This window comes from Eucalyptus grandis, chromosome 7, assembly GCF_016545825.1.
Source record: "Eucalyptus grandis isolate ANBG69807.140 chromosome 7, ASM1654582v1, whole genome shotgun sequence".
NCBI lineage: Eukaryota > Viridiplantae > Streptophyta > Magnoliopsida > Myrtales > Myrtaceae > Eucalyptus > Eucalyptus grandis.
Window position 1 is genome coordinate 16,565,686 of NC_052618.1, and position 18,824 is coordinate 16,584,509.

Consider the following 18,824-nt stretch of genomic DNA (forward strand, 5'->3'; position numbering starts at 1 on the left):
ACCCCGATCCTCCTGCTCCTCCATTCCTGCTCTCCAGTTGCTGTGCTGCTGCTGCCTTCTTTTTGCAGGTTTCGCATGCGAAACCAGCTGGAGGAGGACAAAGGCTAACGTGGGCCGGGCCAAGAGGGAAACGGGCTCAGCCCTTCCACGTTTTTTTTCCTTTTTTTGTTTTTTTTTCTATTTTTTTGTTTGCTTTGTTTTTGTTTTCGCTTTTTTTTTTTAAACGACTAATTCCTAATCTTTTTTTTTTGGTAAAAGGTAGACTAATTCTTAATCTTGTATATAATAAAATTGTAAAATTTAAGTATCAACACCGATAAATTGAAGAATTAGAAATGGAAAATAATTGATACATCCCTTCCATACGAAGAGTGCTCAGACCGTCAACTTTTATATTGAGATTAGTGCATTTAAAATTCTAAACTCATGGCAAAAGTGTAACTAGATTTTAAAATTTTAGATAATATGTGTTGTGTTGAATGCTAAACGAGAAATTTCTGACCAAAAAACAAAAAAAAGCTAAATGAGAAACAAATCCTTGATGTGTGATATCACTCATTGATTGTGTAGAATCACTTAGGCAACATTTTTTTTTGGGGTCGAAACTTAGGCAACGTTTCAATAAGCGGATTTGATAATTACAAAAATCTCCATAATTGTTTCATCAATATGTGATGGATGGAAAGTGGAAAAAAAAAACAAAAAAGGAGTAAAAAGAGAATAAATGCACAACTTTTTTTTTTTCGTAGTGTAATTGTTTAGGTATTACTGAGCTTGATGTTGACCGAGAGCAACTAAATTTCCACCAGGTGTCCGAATTGCAGCATTAATGCTACTACATGTTCTCCTTGGGAGAAAATATTGGTTGTGTAGGTTGTGCCAATGCAATTAATTGAAAGCTCATATCCATTGAATAATATGTGTTCATCTCCTTGCCCTCTCTCTCTTCTCCCACTGCTTTCTTCACACTTTTTGCAAGCCACGGACGGCCTCTCTCCTCCGTAAACCCTTCTCCTCCTTCGACCCTCCCCCTCACTTGCACGGGGGCACGGCAACGTCATTCATCCCCCTCTCCTTCACTTAAGCTCGACCTTTGCGTCTTCCCCACCGACAACAGCTCCACCATTGAAATCGTCTGTTGCCCCTGCGGCCCTTGGATCCAAGAACAAGCCCAAGTCTCCCATGCTCATTGTCATCACTCACGACCCCAAGCCCCTACATCCTCAAGATCTTTTACGCTCCGAGTCATCCCTCCCTCCACAACTTCTGGATCAGACAAGGGCTTAGTCCTTGTCAGATTCAGTGTGAGCGACCCTCGCCCTACTCGGGAGAGTCAACCCTCGCCGAATCCCCTCGTCAGATTCAGTGAGGGCGACCTTGGCTTGTGGCCAGTCACTAGCCATAGCCAAGTACTGGCCACAGGTCAAAGGGAAAGAAAGTAATTGAAAAAAAGAAGGGAGAAATGGCAAAGAAGAAGAAGAGAAATGGAGGTGCGAGTCTGCGAAAGGAGAGAGACAGATGAAGAATAGTCTGACAAGTAAGCTTTTTATGGACACATTTCGCTCAATAGATGGGCTTTCAATTTGTTGCACTGGCACAACTTGTGTGGTTAATATTTTCTCCATATCTTGGTGGGATTTAAAAATAAGTAAATGCTTGGCCCACAAGCGCATGCATGTTCATAAACGTCTTCAGAATTTTATTAATATCAGCTATACGAGATTGTGCTATAGATATAATAAAGCAAAGAGGCCTAAAATCGGAAAAGCTCACCTAGAGAAACCCCGCATTATTTTGAATCAAACCCCTGGGATGGGAATGGAAGCTTTCTTGGCATCGTTTGGTTGATTGGAGAGAGGTGGAATGGAAATAAAAATGGGGAATAAAAATTGCTTCATTACTGCATCTTTCGTGAACACGTGGGAAAGTGGAAGTGAGCGGTAAGGCATGAGAATGAGTTGACAGTCAAGGGTAAATTGACACGTGCACTAAGCCTCGTATTTGGTAACTGTTGTTTGGACATAATATGGCAAGCATACTTACCTAATTTACTATTATATAGCAATTTAAAACGATAAAATTCCACCCATTACTACATACGTTCCAATTCCGACGTATTACCAAATGCAGTGATCTTCAAATCAATCGCTATTCGATTCACTTCAAGCAATTCCATTCCCTTCTAGTTATCTCATGCTTATGTAACAAATGGGCCAAAGAAAATTATTTTTCGAATTTTCCGACATTCATTTCCTGAAAAATGAACTAATCGCGAAAACATTTTCCATCAGCAAAAAAGAGTTTTCTAAAATAGAGAAAATGTTTTCCACTTTTCAAGATTAAGAAAATATTTTTCTTACTTATCTTCTCTTATCTCATATCTACGTTAACCTTTTCTTCTTGATTTCCTAAAAAATCGAATTTTCAATTATTTTTCTTTTCTTTTCTTATTTTTTCTTTTGAGCTAGAGACTCATTGGAATTTGGCAAGTCTTAAGCTTGCGTTTGGCTAGTTGCTGGCCATCACCGTGGTTGATCAAAGAAGAAGAATATAAAAAGAAAGAAAAAAATAAAATAATTTAAAAATTGATTTTAAGAAATAAAATAAAAATTATTGAAAAAGAGTGCGTGGGGAAAACATTTTCCTTACCGAACAACAGAAAATATTTTATAATTTATTTTCAAATTTCAGCTACACACTACAAAATATGGTTACCTTCTTGAAAATTGGTTTTCTAAAAACAATTTTTAAAAAACACCACATTTTCTCAAAACGAATAGAATCTTAATTGAAAAATGATTAGTTGACATAGCCTAGAGCTAGGCCTCTTTGTCCATTGGCAACTAGGAATGCAACCCCCAAGTGCCATTATTATTATTATTTTGCCCCCGATTTCAATGCAAGTAGGCCTTCTATTTATTTTAGGAAAATTCCAAAAAGGTACTCTAAGTGCTCCCATTTTATTAAATAAGAGTTCAAAATAAACCTTATTTCAAATAAGCACTTTGAAGTGTCATCACTTTATTAAATAAGTGATTTAAGTGAATTTTGTTTTAAATAAGAGCCCAAATGACTATGCTTATTTTAAATAAGAGTCTCAAGTAATTATATTTGTTTCAACTAAGGCTTTCTTCTTCTTCTTTTTCCCTCTTCCTTTTTTTTCTTTTTTCTCTCCTTTTTTCTGGTTCTTCTTCTTCCTCTTCACCAGTGGCCGAAGGGTTGGCGAGGGTCACCCTCACCCAATTCGGTGAGTGCCACCCATGTCGGCCACAGGTGAGGAACAGCCTCACCTAGGTGAGGCCACCCTTGCCCCTGGGGGAGGCCGCCCCTTGCGGCCATTTGCAAGAGCTCGACGACCTCATCAGACATAGGCAAAGGTGGCCTCACTCACAACCGGCGAGGGCTTGCAAGGCCTTGTTAGCCATTCCTAACAGCTAGCAAGATCATTAACCGCTTGCAAAGAAAAAAAAGAAAAAAGAAAAGAAAATTTGGATGAGAACTTCTTGACCAATTGAAAAATTTAGTCGGTCAACAACCGCCGAAGTCATACCATTATTTGCAATAACAATGGCTACATCATGCCCTTACTTAAAACAACCAAAGCCACTTTAAGTCCCTATTGAAAATAAGGTCTATTTCGGGTATTTATTTGAAAAATGAGACACTTCAAAATCTTTTTTGAAATTTTTATTTTATTTTATTTTAGGTTGCAATTCTTGCCCGTAGACTGAACTAAAATATACTCTCTCTCTCTCTCTCTCTCTCTCCGCTTAAAAGCCGCTTGATCAAATATTATTTATCTCGAGCAAATGCACCTTGAATCAAAAGGGGGAAATGACTTCGCATTTCTTCAGAAGTCTTCCAAACGCAAGTGCCAATGTCGACATTTGCATCAAGATTTCTAACGTTTCTGTTTCAAAACGTTACTGCGATTTTTCTTTCCGTATTTCATTAAAAAAAAAGAAAAAAAAAGCCACACGATGCATCACGTTGACCCATCATCGGCCGATGCAGGCCGATCAGCAGGCGCTGTCCATGTCCCGACCTCATCGTCATAAGCGACTAATGTAAACCAAGCGATCGACCATCGATCTTCGAAGGAGAAGACTTCACAGATTGGCGCTTCTTCCGTTGGCGATCGTCTTCACTTCCTCTCCAATCGCTTCCGGCTTCTCCAGACTCCAGGCACTCTGAAAATTCCTCATGGCGACGGCGCTTATCGGCGGAGCATTTCTCTCGGCTTTCCTCCAGGTGCTCTTCGACCGGATGGCCTCCCGCGAGGTCGTCGACTTCTTCCGGTCGCGCAAGCTCGGCAAGGGGAGGCTGCTGCAGAAGCTGGAGGTCGCCCTCCTGTCCGCGAACGCTGTGCTGGACGACGCGGAGGAGAAGCAGATGACCAACGACTCCGTCAGGAAGTGGCTCGACGAGCTCAAGGACGCCGTGTACGACGCCGACGACCTGTTCGACGAGATCGCCGCCGAGGATCTGGAGCGAGAAGCCGGGTTCGAGCCTCGGGCCCTCGCTTGTAAGGTCTGCAGCTTCGCTTCGGACGCTTGTGCGAGTGGACTAGGGGATAAGTTAGAGAAGGTTCTGGAGAGATTGGAGAGCGTGGTGAAGCAGAGAGAAGTGCTGGGCCTAAGGGAAGGTATTCGCGAGAGGACGCCTAGAGCTTTGCCGACCACTTCGTTGGTCGAGGAATCGGGAGTTTTCGGGAGGGAGAAGGACAGGGAGGCGGTGATCGGGTTGCTCTTGTCGGATCGGGGTGAAAAGAACACCAGCGTGATGGCCATAGTTGGGATGGGTGGTGTTGGTAAGACCACGCTGTCCCAGCTCGTGTTCAACGATCGTGCGGTGAAGGGAGTTTCGAGTTGAGGTCGTGGGTTTGCGTGTCCCACCAATTCGACATCTGCAAGCTGACGGCGACGGCTCTCGAGGAATTCTCCTTTCCAAGAAGGAGACGGAAAATCTCAACCAGCTTCAGCTCCAACTGAAGAACTTCTTGACAGGGAAGAAATTCCTATTGCTGTTGGATGATGTTTGGAATGAGGACTCAAATATTTGGAATGCGTTCCTAGTTCCTTTTAGCTATGGAGCAAGAGGCAGCAAAATCATCGTGACAACAAGAAATGAGGGCGTCGCATTGGTTGCTCGTGCCTTCTCGACATACTATTTACAGAAGTTACAAGACAAGGAATGTTGGGACTTGTTCGCACAACATGCATTTGAAGAGCATAACTTCGAGGCGCGCATGAGACTTGAAGATATTGGGCAAAGAATTGTTAAGAGATGTGATGGATTGCCTCTTGCACTGAAGACTATAGGTAGCTTGTTACGCTATGAGTCTGATATCAGGAAGTGGGAAATAATTGCAGAGAGTGATATTTGGGATTTGGCACCTGGAAAGAATGAAATTCTCCCTGCGTTGTTGTTAAGTTATCATTACCTTCCTCCACAACTGAAACAATGTTTTGCCTACTGTTCAATCTTCCCAAAGGATTGTAGATATGAGAAGGACCAACTGATCTTACTTTGGATTGCTGAGGGCTTGATAAAACAACCTAAGGACAGCAGGACATTAGAGGAAGTAGGTGATCAGTGCTTCTGTGATCTAGTGTCTAGATCTTTGCTTCATAGAGTAAGCAACGTTGAATCAAGTTTCTGGATGCATGAACTGGTCAATGACTTAGCAAGATATGTAGCTGGTCGATCTTTTATAGCTTGGACGGAGTCAATTCCCACCAGGTGTCCTCAAGCACTCGCCATTTGTCATTTGTAAGAACTCGATATGATGTCGCTTCTAGATTCAGAGTGTTAGCCGGGGCAATGAATTTGCGTACTTTCCTGCCACTAAACGTGGATCACGTGACATCTAACGAGTACTTTTTCTTGACCGATGAGGTACTGCATGTTCTGTTGCCGACCCTGAGTTGGTTAAGGGTGCTATCTTTGTCTCATTATCAGAAACTCTCTATGTTGCCCAGTTCAGTTGGATGTTTGAAGCATCTGCGCTATTTGAATCTCTCTTATAATAGAAGTCTAAGTAGATTGCCTGATTCAATTACTGCTCTATACAACTTGCAAACCTTAATTCTTGCTTACTGTCAGTCTCTCATTGAGTTACCAAGAAACATGGGTAGCCTAACCTGTCTGCGTCATCTTGATTTAAGGGGGACATTCCTGAAGAGAATGCCGTTGGGGATGAGCAGACTGAAGAATTTGCAGACATTAACTAATTTCGTGGTGGCTGAAAACGGTGGGACCAGGGTTAGGGAACTAGGGGAGCTTGGGAATCTTATGGGTACACTCTCCATACAAGGTTTGCAGAATGTTGATAGTTACCGAGATGCAGAGATAGTCGATTTGCAGGGAAAAAGGTACTTGAAAAAGTTACTGCTGGAATGGGGTTCTGATAACAATATTATGCAGCAAAATTGCTTAAATGTATTGGACAAGCTGCAACCTCATTGGAACTTGACAGAGCTTATCATTATATCCTATAGTGGTAAGTCATTCTCTGATTGGCTGGGACATGGTTCATTCTCTAATATGTCAGTCATGCGTCTTGAATCTTGCAAGCACTGTGTGTCATTGCCTCCTTTAGGACAGCTACCATCTCTGGAGAAGTTGATAATCAAAGGATTTGATGGAGTTACAAGTGTGGGTACTGAATTCAATGGTAGTAACTGTATACCTTTTCAGTCACTTAAGTACTTGGAATTTGTTGACATGTGCAGCTGGAAAGAGTGGGCTTCTTTTGCAATAGAGACAGGTGGTCTTGCCTTTGCACATGCTTTGTATTAGAAATTGCCTTGAGTTGAGTGGAGGCTTGCCCAGCCATCTCCCTTCTCTATCAGCCTTGTCCATTGAAAAGTGTCCACAGCTAACGTCTTCTCTACCATTTGCACCACTTCTTCGTAAGATCAATTTGGATGATTGTGGAAAGGTTTTTGGAGTTGAGCCTCTCCTAAATGGCACTGAGTTACAAGATATGGAAATCAAGAATCTTTCAACCCTTCCCTTGAGGTTTCTTCCTCCTACCATGACAAGACTCAATCTTGAAGACAACCATGAAATAGAGTTGCCAATACACGATGCCATGAATCTCTCCAATATCTAAACTTGAAGCAGAGCTGCGATTCACTTATATCCTTTCCTCTCGGAAATTTTCCCTCACTTAAGAATATTCAGTTAGTGGAGATTCAAAAATTGGAACATCTTTCAAATTCAGACAGTTCTCCACTTCTTCTCCATTCGATGAACATTAGTGATTGCCCTGAATTTAGATCTTTCCCTGCGGAAGGATTGGTTGCCCCACGCCTCACTTCATTAGAGTTGAATGACTGTCATCATCTAAAGTATCCGCTTAAAACATGCAGGCTCTCCTTCCTTCGCTTCGGTCACCGAAAATATCCTCATGTCCACAACTCGAGTCATTTCCGAGCGGGGTTTGCCCTCCAAGTTGGTTGCGCTTTCACTCTCTAATTGTGACAAGCTCATCACTCGGCCGCAAGGATTGGGGTCTTCAATCACCGTGCTCTCTTAAAACTTTTGTCATTGAGCAGGAGAAAAATATAGAGTCATTTCCTGAGATAGGGCTTCTGCCAAGCTCTCTTACCTCTCTGTATATCTTTAATTTTGAGAATCTGACATCCCTGAACTCCAAAGGGCTTCATAGCCTGAGCTCCCTTGAAAAATTGTTCATTGGCGAATGTCCTAAGCTCCATTCCTTCCCAAAAGAGGAACAGATTCTGCCTGCTTCTCTTACCACTCTGTTGATTTATGATATGGATCTAAAATCACTGGACAACTTAGGGCTCCACCACCTCACTTGTCTCAAAACCTTTCACATAATTGACTGTCGAAGTCTTCGATCCATGCCAGCAGAGGGCTTGTCATCCTCCCTTTCCAATCTATTTATCTATGGGTGTCCTTTTCTGGAGAAAAGATGCCAACGCAAGAAAGGGAAAGATTGGCCCCTAGTTTCTTACATTCGCTGCATCGTGATTGAAGATGTGCTCATCACATGATTGAATATCTTGCTTTACAAGCCCTGCATTTACCAAGATCTCACTAGGGTATCTCTCTTGACCCTACACTTAGTAAGCCATTTATTTATTCACAACATGCTTCAGTCGCACTGTGGTCAAGCAGTACCATCTGGCTGTATTTGCCGCAAGCCACTCTGGTAACACTCCACAATGGAGATTATTTGTAGTTTCACCAGCTTTCCATTCTTGTTCCTACTATCGGGCAGCATGATTTGTTTATTGGTTGCCGAGTTATTTAGCTGGATCATCTGTTTTTCATTTGTTTATTGGTTGCCTAGTTATTTAGCTGGATCATCTGCTTTTCCCCTTCTCCATTCTCTCTATATAAATCACACTCCCATACTTCAGCTGAGCATCTGTCACGGTCTTTATACTCTCAACTGGAAATGATAATTCCATTGTTACTTTTTGTCATCATCAAGTTATTTCAGCTTTAAGATCTCACTCATATCACGATTGTCAACACCTACAAATGCCAACTCATGGAACTGTTTGTGCATTGCTAACTAATGTAAATAGAGCAAAGAGATTCGTGGCCATATGAAGAAGGCCTAGCCTTGATTAGGCTATCCAGATGAAATTATTTTTTCACAAACCCTGTGGCACATCCTCAAGTTATAGAGAGAGTAAATTTGCTCTTATTGACAGATGCTTTCTGTTGTCTAAAGCCTTATAATATTGCAAGGGAGACATAAATTCTTAAGGACAGGCATGACTCATGACTGACCTCTGTTCCACTTGCCAGAACAGTGTGGTATCGTGGGTGTAGTATATTTCTGTTTGCTTTGTATTTTTATTTGTCCATTTCAGCTTAACATCACTCTAATGTTGTACAGTTTAACAATTTCCCTGCCTACACGTGGAATTCTGATCCATAGAATGTGAAAATTGAACAGTTTAATAGATGCAAGTGACCCGGCATTTTGTAGTGGCATATCCACTTTTATCACTAATTATATCACGACATCAACTAAATCCAAACTGAAGGACTAAAAATGCAATTCGATCAAAATATATGGACCTATTGTAACTTACCCTATTTTGAGAGAATATCGTTACTTTCGAGGGAACTTAAGCGGTTTTATGTGCACTAACTGTTGAGGAGCTTTTGTGGATGGAGATAAAGCTGGAAATGTGTTGCTAGCTTTTAGCTTGATTTGAGTATCCTTTAGTTGTTGATACTTGTCTTTCAATAATCGCAAGTGGAGTGCTTCTAGATGGGGCTAGACTAACTATTGTTCCAAAAATACATGATGCATACATGGTTAGTGAGATGTACGTATAAGTTATGTTAGAAAAAGTCCAATGAAGTGGGATTGTTATGGTGTGAAATAGTTAATATCTTAGTTGGCCAAAAATTCATTACATTAAGTTTTTGAGTAAAAGTGGTCTAATTGGATATGTTAAAAGGCTTGAACTTTAGCTCTCCCTTGGCTTATGCTATATGCTCCCAAGCCGATTGTTGATTGGTGGCAACGTGTTAGTATACTTGGATTAAGGGGGAAGTATACTTAACATTGAGCTCACACGTAAGAGGAGATAATAATTGATGTGATATGAAGTAGTTAATATATCCTAGTTGACTCATGATTCATAGATTTAAGCTTTTTGAGCATATGTTGGTCCAACTATATTTGTTGACAGGTCGAACTTGGGCTCTCTCTTGACGATCTCCTATGTAGTGATAGTGGGTTTCTACTAAGCGTTACCTATAGTGGATGTCGGATGCAGCTTTGGATGGACCTATTCTTCTCCCACAATATCGAGATAGTTTTAGTAACAGGGTTGTGGTGAGGAAAAAAAAATGGTGCTAAGTCTTCACAAGACAAGTGGATTATGAGGATCGGGAGCAGCATTGGCAATGAGATGGTGGAAATCGGCAAGGAAAGCAAATCCATTTTTCATGCGGTCAGTAAGCCAAGTTATCGACTCCTGAAAACGAAAGAATCAAGGTCAATTTAGAAGTTTCGAAATTTCATTGTTGGTTTGCAGCTTGCAAGAAATTGTTTCTCAATGAGCGCAAGTGCAAGAGAGGCACTCCAATGCGATTGCAACGTTTAGTGTAACAGAGCGACACACCATGTGAGAAGTACTCGCCTAATGGTTTGGCTGAATTGTCGCTTTTGCAAGCTGATACTTGTAGTGAAGAAACAACAAATCATTCAAGGTGAAACGGAGCCAACGCATGATCTGTAGTTGTCCATCCCAGGTGTTCAATGTTGTAGCATTGGAAGAAAGCATCATATCTGAAACTGATGATGGGCATCAGATGAGTGGGTTATGGAGAGATTGTTTGATACAGCTTTTCGATGGTAGCTGCGATCGTAAAACTGGATGCTTCTGCTTTCGCAAGGTAACATCTCAAAGCTATCATTTGGAACCATGAAGCTGTCCCGTCTAGCTTTTAGCTGCTATGTGTTACCAAATGGTTGCAACTATGATTATACCAAACGGGCCTAAGTTGAGCTTCATAGCCTATACAGGATCGGGAGGGATTGGAGAATTGTGTCAGTGATACTTCTCTCTCTTCGGTTGAGTGATTCATCTCTTCTTCAAAGGACCTCTAATTCTCTAGGGGCAGACTTAAGCAAAGAGCGGAATTGACTCCTGCATGCAAGCGTGTACCAGTTTCGTGCATGCAAGCGTGTACCAGTTTCGTGCTATAGGAGGGTATAACATATGCTGGATAAGTGAAATTTGGGATCATGTACAAGTCTCACTTATTTATCATGTTCGAGGTGGAAGTCGTCATATGTACATCAAAAGTGGCTGTGTATGTATATATAAGGACATCATTCTGATTTGTATGTATCACATAATTGAGAAAGATGAATCAAATAACCTTCATTCCAACTTCAAAATCTGTAAAGCCGTCATTTCTCAATATGGAGAAATAGTCCAGAAACCTTGTAGCTACGCATTATAGACAGTTATTTTGAAATGATGTGGTGTATTATGCTAATCAACACTGGCACAACTAGCAGTGGATGCTGATGCTGATTTAACTCCCACAAATTCGCTGAATGAGAAGGCGAGTTAAAGCATCTAAGACACAGAAAAACTACCTAGCTTGCTAAATGATTTGGACATATAGAACAACAAGAATTGTGATCGTCATATCACTAACGTTCATCTAACCAAAATAACAACAGCAACTTGGATGGATGCGGATCGGGAAAAAAAGACCTACTGCGAGACAAGATACAGGGCACAAGTCATATCTTGCAACATAATATCTTCGGAGCAGTTAAAAAATAGCATCTCCTGGTCCTAACTTGCCCAACTGAGGAACAGCATAGCACGAACACTAGGCTAGACGTGTGCCCAAGGAATGAAGTCGTGCATGATTGTGCCACAAACAGAGCACAACAAGAAAACCACCTAATGATCCAACGGAACCTCAAAAACAAAGAAGGTTATGAGTATGTACAATCATGAGGTGAACTCCTATCGGATTGTTCAAAAACGTCCCTCTTGCTCGATACAGTTTTATAGTTTACCGTATCACTTGATGAACAGCAATTTACAAACCAATCTGTATACCCTAGGTCCCCAGCATTACCGTGGAAGAAATGAAGAAATCGTATCCTGGCCCTAGCATGAAAAACTGAGAAATCCATATCCTACTGAAAGAAGCACGGGGATACAGCATAGCAACATGTCTTTGTCCACAAACTGCTAAAATAGGTTTGTTACAACCATTCATCATCATGCAAATTTCACAAGCTAATGAGGGTGAAAAACGACACCCCCTTGTACAAAAAAGAGAGCCAATCCAGTCAACAGACACGAAACTGACATATTACCACTGCCAACAAGATGAAGTAAGAACATCAGAGACATCGGACAATATTCACATCAAACACAGAGGTAAAGAGACTAAAATCCAAAGCGCTAGTTCCACATTTGCAACAGCAATCGATACATCAGCACTCAAACAGGTCTGCGGACGCTATTATGGGTTGTATCGGACATGGGATCTGCCAGGGCTTCATCAACGGGTCGGGTATCTCGGGAATATCAATCACCAGCCCACTGACCACCTCCACGATCTCGAGTACCGAGTTCAGGGACCGGAGCCTCTCGGTAAGCTCCATGGCCTGGGCCCTGAGGACATTGTTTGCCAACTCGACCTCGGCATACTTCTGCGCAGCAGCATTGATACTCACCGCGAGCTGAGCGTTAGCCTGCTGCAGTTGCCCCACTTCTCCAACCAAATCCCCCAGCTGCTTCTGCCTCCTCATCCGGGAGCGCCTGGCGGATTCCCTGTTGGACTCCATCCTCTTCCTCTTCCTTTCATCATCGGCCACCCCACCGAGCCTCGGGTCGCCATCGGATCCCGAGCTCGCCTGACGCCGAACCGAACCCATTTTCGAGGGCCTTTCCACGCGATCAATCAATCACTCGATTCAGAAAACGACCGATCAAAGGGTCTCCGCGTGCCGGGAGTTATTTCGCTTTTGCTTCTCAGACAACGAATTCCGATGGAATCAAAGTGAGGCACGAATCGCGATCAATCGGAGAGAGAGAGACGGGCGTTCATGAGAAGACGTAGAACCAGTAGAGGAACACCACCGAGAAGGAGTGGACGATCCGCACCCGGAACATGAGGATCGCGTAGTTCATAACTCGGTTTCCCACATCTGAAAACCCTAGACCATCTACCACAAGCGCTCAACCAGTACCCTCCGATTCTCAGCCCAACGCAACGAAGGGGAAAACGAAAACGGCGACAACGCAGCGGAAAGACAGCAGAGAGAGAGAGAGAGAAGGGGGACGTAAACTTAGGTGGCGGCGGCGGAACTCACGAACCAGAGAGAGGTCGAAGAAGGTTAAGAAAGGAGGGGAGGAGGGGTTTATATAGAGGAGGCTCGCGGGCTTCGATTGGTCTGCCGGGAAAACGAATATTCCCAGAATCTTTTTTTTTTTTGGGTGTAATTTATTAGGACGGATTTTGCTTAGGCGTGTCCCGATTGCCCAATCACATTCGAAAGTGTAAGATTATATTTCTTTCTTTAATTAAAAAAACTGAAATTACCTTTTTAACGAATCGATAAAAGAAGAAAATACACGAGATGCTTGAGGAATAAACAAATGTGAAAATTTATATCGGAGATGTGGAGGAATCTAGAGATCCTCTTCTGATTTTATTTTGCCGGTGGTTTTTTTAATCTTTTTATTTATCGATGGACAACTAATATCTGACTTAATCTATTTATAAATCTCTTTCTTTACGCGACCGTGTAACCGTAATACGGGGGGAACAGATGTTCTTAAATTTAAATTGTTTTTGGTGGGGAGGGGAAGAATGACGTCATGGCGCACGTCTGATGTGGCGTGGGATTGGTCAGATCTCATCGTCGTCGCGGTAGCTGGCGCTGCCCATGTTCAATGTAATGCGCACGTTGTTTGGGACCTTATCCAGTAGCATCACACTTTACAGAGCAGGCAAAAACCGTGGGTTTGACCGGGTCAAACTTCGAACGTCGGATCTTCTCGGATACATCCCCCCCTGGAAAAATGCACGCGAGCGCCAAGTTGTGATAAGGAGAGATATTTATTTTAATGTTTTCTGTTTTGAGACATTAATTTCCCGATACATTTTAATTTTCGTAAAAAAGGACTTGCGCAGTGGAAATTAGTCAGGATCTGTGAAATACAGGCTAAATCTTGGATTTCCAAAATTGAAATTGGATGAAAAGAAAACGTAAGTGATTTGGTGAAAGCAGATAGACGTTTGGAAATTGACGGTGAAAATATGTAGATGGACTCTTGGTGAGAAAATAGGGATAGAAATCAAAGTGGATAGTGGATTTGGGATTGCAAACATTGCATCATGAAATAGTACTAGAAAAATGATCATTGCAATCTATTTATTCCACAAAAAATGAATGATTTGAAAAAAAAAATTATTACTGCAATCCGTTTATTTCACAAGAAATAAATGATTTGAAAAAAAGGAACTCAATGAACAATACTAATCATAACCAAGAGCCAACTATCGGCTCCCAAGGAGCAAACCTAGGACACTGTGCCCAAACTTGCGATCTTGACACTTTAACCGAGAATGACATATTTCATATTAAGGTTAAAATTACATGGTATCGGCACAAGATGCAACAAACTCGAGATGCATAACATATATAAGGCCGAATGACATGAGATTTGTAATACCCTCTTTTTTTTTCAATCCGATTAGAGTTATAAAATGTTGGCTAATCACTAATGTTGCATCATCACTACCAAATTTAGGTCGATGACTGGGTGAGGCTTGCTCCGCTAGCCCTTGGTCATAAGGAGAAAATATTATATATAATTTTGATGTCACTTCAACAAAATATTAGTCCATTCATCTTGTGGCACGTGTCACACGTGAGCCCACTTATTTGTCACGATCTCTCTCTCCCCTTCCTTTTGACCCCTTTTCCCTTCTCCAACTCTCTCTCTCCCCCTTCTTTTTGACCCCTTTTCCCTTCTCCAACCTCGAACCCAAGCCATCGCCATTGCCGACCATGGCAAAGGGCGTGCTTGGAGTCTCCAACAATGAGCTTGCCGCCAATGGATCCCTATCCCTTTGTGCACCTTATGGTGGGGAACCTTGAGCTGAAGATCCCCATCACTGCCAAGCCCGCCGGCTCTGCCGTCCACCCATTGTCCTCTCCTCGCTTCTACACCAACTTTGATAAATGGATGGGAGATGGTAAGAAAGTTTGCAAAATGGATGGGAGATGGTAAGAAAGTTTGCAGAGCGAGAAAAGCTCAAGACTTTTTGTTTTTGGAGTGATTATTTTTTAACCGTGAATGCATGACATGCCTGTGACACACCCACATTGAGAAAATATCAAGTGAGAGCAAGATTTGATGAAAAATACTTCATTAAACCTTTTAAGTTGCATCCCAAAAGATACTAAAGCCGAAAATATGGGGGCAAAAACAAGAGGGAATAGAAAGAAGCAGGAGAAAGAAGTCAAATTTGTACTTATTTTTTAAAACCCATACCCGTGTGAAGCCCATTGATCCTCATCTTGGGCCGGGAGAGACCCACCGTTCACCCGACCCGACTTGATTTTCTTCCTCTCATGTTTTCCCGGGAAAACCCTTCTTTCCCTTTCTAGCTTTCTCCGGGAAAATTTTCCGATCCGTTGCAAACCGTTCATCATCTTCCGTTCTGTAACAGATCTCGACGACCTGCGAGGCTGCGATGGAGATTCGCATCGGAAGAGGCTACGCGTGGGCCATCGCCGCCGGATTCATGGCCGCTCTCGCCGCCATTTCCGCCAAGTTCTTCTCCTCTCAGGTGACTCGACCTCATCCCTTCATCTCCGATTGCGCGCTTGTTCGTGCGAGCTAATCTATAGTTGTCCCCCGCCGTTCTGCTTCGGCACTCGAGGCTGTGCGATTGTTCCAGCCAATGCAAATCGAAATCTGGCGCATGTGTTGGACCGTGTCCCTAATGTATCTCCGGCCGAAGCACTCGACGTCGCGTGGCGCGATGTGAGCTGCGGCCGATAGCCGGTGCGCGGCGATACGTCCAATTTTTGGTTGTTTGAGGATTAGCGGGAGCTCTAATTGAGGAAAGCTCCTGCCAATTCTACTACTTCTGTGGAGAGTAGTTGAATAGATTACCGAGAGGAAAGCTTGGAAGCTATCCGAGCGGCCTGTCGTGGCAATCGGTCGACGCCTGCTCAGTAGCAGAGGAGAGTTTCGAAAGTTGAGGGGACAAGCTTAGGAAATTCGTGCAAAATCTCAGTTTATGAGATGGGGATGCGGACAGAGATTCTTGGTGAAATTTAAAAGAAGATAGCATAGGAAATAGGAAACGCGCCGAACGCCTAGGCCAGGCGGGGCGGGGTTGGGGCATCCGGAGAACTCTGACTGGATATTTAGAAGGGATTACTATTGTACAAGCATCTTCTCGAATGTGAGCTTCGCAGACTGGGTTGTTATCTGTCAGGTTTATATCTTCCCTGGGACGAAGAAGAATAGCAAAGAGAGAGAAAACAGAGAACGATTATTTACTGTTGCTCTTCTTTTCCCCAGTGGGTAAGTGCATCTGTTATTCGTGGTGTCATTAGCTGCGGATGTCAGCATTTCCTAGTCAACTCAGTCTGAGATCTGGTGCTTTTGCAGTGAACTAGTTAAGTCCTACCATGAATGGAGTTCGTTTGGTTGTATCTACCTTAAACGTTAAATCGTCATTCCCTGGCACAATTATGTGAAAAGAATTAGACGTTTGATTCTCTTTGCGAGAAAAATGTTTCAATGTCTGAGTCCAGTTAATTAGATTCCTTGGACTTGACGATGAGTGGTCACTGCACTGCACTAAAGCCTGTTATTTGACAGGAATCTTTTCCTCATGCTCCTCCTTTTCCTCCATTTCTTTTGACTGTAGGAGCAGATTGTTTAAAGATATCTTTCATGTGTTTACTGATTGTCTAAGATGCACAGTTAAGCATATATTCTGTCATGATACATCATTGATGAATTTTCCCAGTAACTGTTGCCATTAGATGGGTGTTGTTAATAAATTGTGCAGTTCATGAACTCGGACATATTTTTCCTGGACTAACACCCAGACATCTGAATTTGTTAACAGGTCATTAAGTATGGTTTTGTCATACTGTTCAATGTTACAATGTGGGGATGTTATGTCAACAGCCTAAAGAGTCTCGTCTCTTCAAGCCACAGTTACGAACTTTGCGACAAATTTCCTCACTTCTGGATTAGCTGGGTTCTTTTTGTTTGATGAGTCATTGAGATACCAGGTACTTTGATTAACTATTTTCCTGCCCTGTTCCGCAAAGTTATATACTTCAAGGTTTGATTTTTTATTGTGTTTAAAATAAGAGGCAAGCTCTTATTGTTACAGCGGGAGCTGTCAAAAAGTAATTTTCACTGATACAAGTAATATCATGACTGCATTTAGTTCCCTCGAGAGATAAATTCTCTCTATGGAATCGGAACTGGTAATCTTGAAAGTGGCAAATAGGCCAAAAGTTGGGAGTCAAGTTATGCAATAGACAACTTCTGAGTTTATCATCTCATGAATGCATTGAGGGTAATTATGCCCTCATAAATGGGGAATACTAAAAGGGAGGAGGGTTTTATATTTCAGATGAAAACTTCTGAGATCAATGTGGTTGCCAAGGAAAAGAGCTAGTTCACTTCATGCAAACCTGTTGTTCAGGGATTCTTGGCGTAGTCTCCACCTTGCGATAAAAGGTGTCAAGTACTTCCTAGTTCCTGATAATGACTTGAGTTTTAGGTTTAATCATTGCTATCTTGACTCACATTATGGTTGTGATATGGTTGTGAAATTGGGATTAAAAGGATGCAGTGATTCGAGATTCTCAGTCCACTTAGTCTATGAATGCAGATTTCACAAAATTCACATGAAGTCCCGTTCTTAGTGGTTTGCAGGTGCACTTTTCATAGTGATTGGTGTGCTAATTCTCAGCAAATCAAGTATTGAGAAGAAAACTAGAGTTGATTGAAAGTTCTCAGTTTATGAGAGATACCATACGCCATGCTTGAAGGTTGCCCCCTTTTGCTACTGGCAACAGTTGCTCTGCTGCTCTGGTTTATGCTTTTCTTTCCCTTCTCCCTTTTAAGTGCCCGAACTGCCTGTTCTCATTTATCTTTTGTGGATTTGCAGATGACTTAGTAGAGATCAGAAGTTCCATTTTTGTGCCACTCTCAAGGAAAGGAGAAAATGAAGTTGAGAATTGAGGATATAAAGGGTGTTTCCTTCCTGGCCGGTGATTCCGTGGGAACGATCACTACTTGTCGTGACTGGCAGCACCAAGGATGCTATGTTGTTAATGCCAGGATTGCTATGTTACTGTCAATGGTGACTGTACAATATAGCTACAAGGCAAGCTGCAAAGAAGACAGATTTGTGTTTAGAGATGGGATCCTATCCTACCTTTTCACCATGCCAAACGAGTAGGCTAAAACATTGGTAAGTGAACCCTAATTTAGGCGCTCTCGAAAGGCTGAATGTGTCGTGCGCGCTTCGTGAGCGTGAAGCTAAAAGATCATCTTTACATTGATATAACTCAAGGCCTTGATGTGAGCTTATGCCGACATGTGGTATAATTTTATTTTATTTTTTTTTTAAATGCGGAGGATTTAATGGACATCGGGCATTACTGGGGCAAGGTCGTCCTCTAACTTACCCCGAACTGCTCTTTCTTTAACACCGTCCATTCTTTTTGCTCTTTATTAATTTATATAATATAAAAAAATGATTTTATTGTCTAATTGAAATTTAATCGAGAAAAGATCCTTTTTTTCAATTTCTGCTTTGACAAAAGAGAAATGCGCTAGTTGGATCTTTCAATTACTTTGCCGAAAAGGTAGTTACGTTATAGCGTGTGGTACTCATTGCAATAATTGGATAACGAAAATATATCCATGGGTGTGGCTCTATAGATGAAATCATGCTGTTCAATTGTTATTGTGGTAAAGGAAATAATACCTTTTCCTCGGAAAACTCGGTTAAATGTGTGATTTGAAACATGACAATGTGTGGTGAAAATAATAGCTTTTTTCATCACCAACCTAAACTCAAAATTCATAAAATCAATTTGGCGAAAAGATTGGGAAATTGTTAAACTGTACAACTTTTTGGGTCCAATTGCCGCAATAAATAATTATTCCACCATTTAGATGACACCTATATGCCCTTTAATAAACATTGCAAATTCAGTAATTTTGATGTCGTATTAGCGAAAGCATGATATTCAGCTTTTGTGCTAGATGGAGCGACGATGG

The 18,824-nt window shown here is 41.9% G+C and overlaps 3 protein-coding genes, 1 long non-coding RNA gene and 1 other non-coding gene across 5 annotated transcripts in view; 4 read left to right on the forward strand and 1 right to left on the reverse strand.

Annotated features, from left to right (window-relative positions):
* Positions 1-4,203: 4,203 nt before the first annotated feature.
* LOC108954554 (putative disease resistance RPP13-like protein 1) lies at positions 4,204-5,776 on the forward strand. The gene is made up of 2 exons (XM_039317515.1): positions 4,204-4,846; positions 5,007-5,776. The coding sequence occupies exons 1-2, from the start codon at positions 4,204-4,206 to the stop codon at positions 5,774-5,776; spliced, it is 1,413 nt and encodes a 470-aa protein (XP_039173449.1).
* Positions 5,777-5,799: 23 nt separating this feature from the next.
* LOC104416391 (putative disease resistance RPP13-like protein 1) overlaps positions 5,800-18,824 on the forward strand; it is a 30,113-nt gene continuing 17,088 nt past the window's right edge. Inside the window, exon 1 of the mRNA XM_039317516.1 lies at positions 5,800-6,769. Coding sequence (XP_039173450.1) covers positions 5,824-6,769 — 946 coding nt within the window. The 5' untranslated portion in view covers positions 5,800-5,823. The remainder of the gene's footprint in view (positions 6,770-18,824) is intronic.
* LOC120295605 lies at positions 7,524-10,400 on the forward strand. Its single transcript, XR_005552971.1, has 2 exons — positions 7,524-8,075; positions 9,693-10,400. It is a non-coding gene; the product is annotated as an uncharacterized LOC120295605 (long non-coding RNA).
* On the reverse strand, positions 11,649-12,854 carry LOC104456693 (bZIP transcription factor 53-like). Its single transcript, XM_010071548.3, has one exon. The coding sequence runs from the start codon at positions 12,416-12,418 to the stop codon at positions 11,975-11,977; it is 444 nt and encodes a 147-aa protein (XP_010069850.2). The 5' UTR covers positions 12,419-12,854; the 3' UTR covers positions 11,649-11,974.
* LOC104456696 lies at positions 15,095-18,163 on the forward strand. Its single transcript, XR_005552970.1, has 4 exons — positions 15,095-15,345; positions 16,645-16,813; positions 17,459-17,584; positions 17,704-18,163. It is a non-coding gene; the product is annotated as an uncharacterized LOC104456696 (transcript).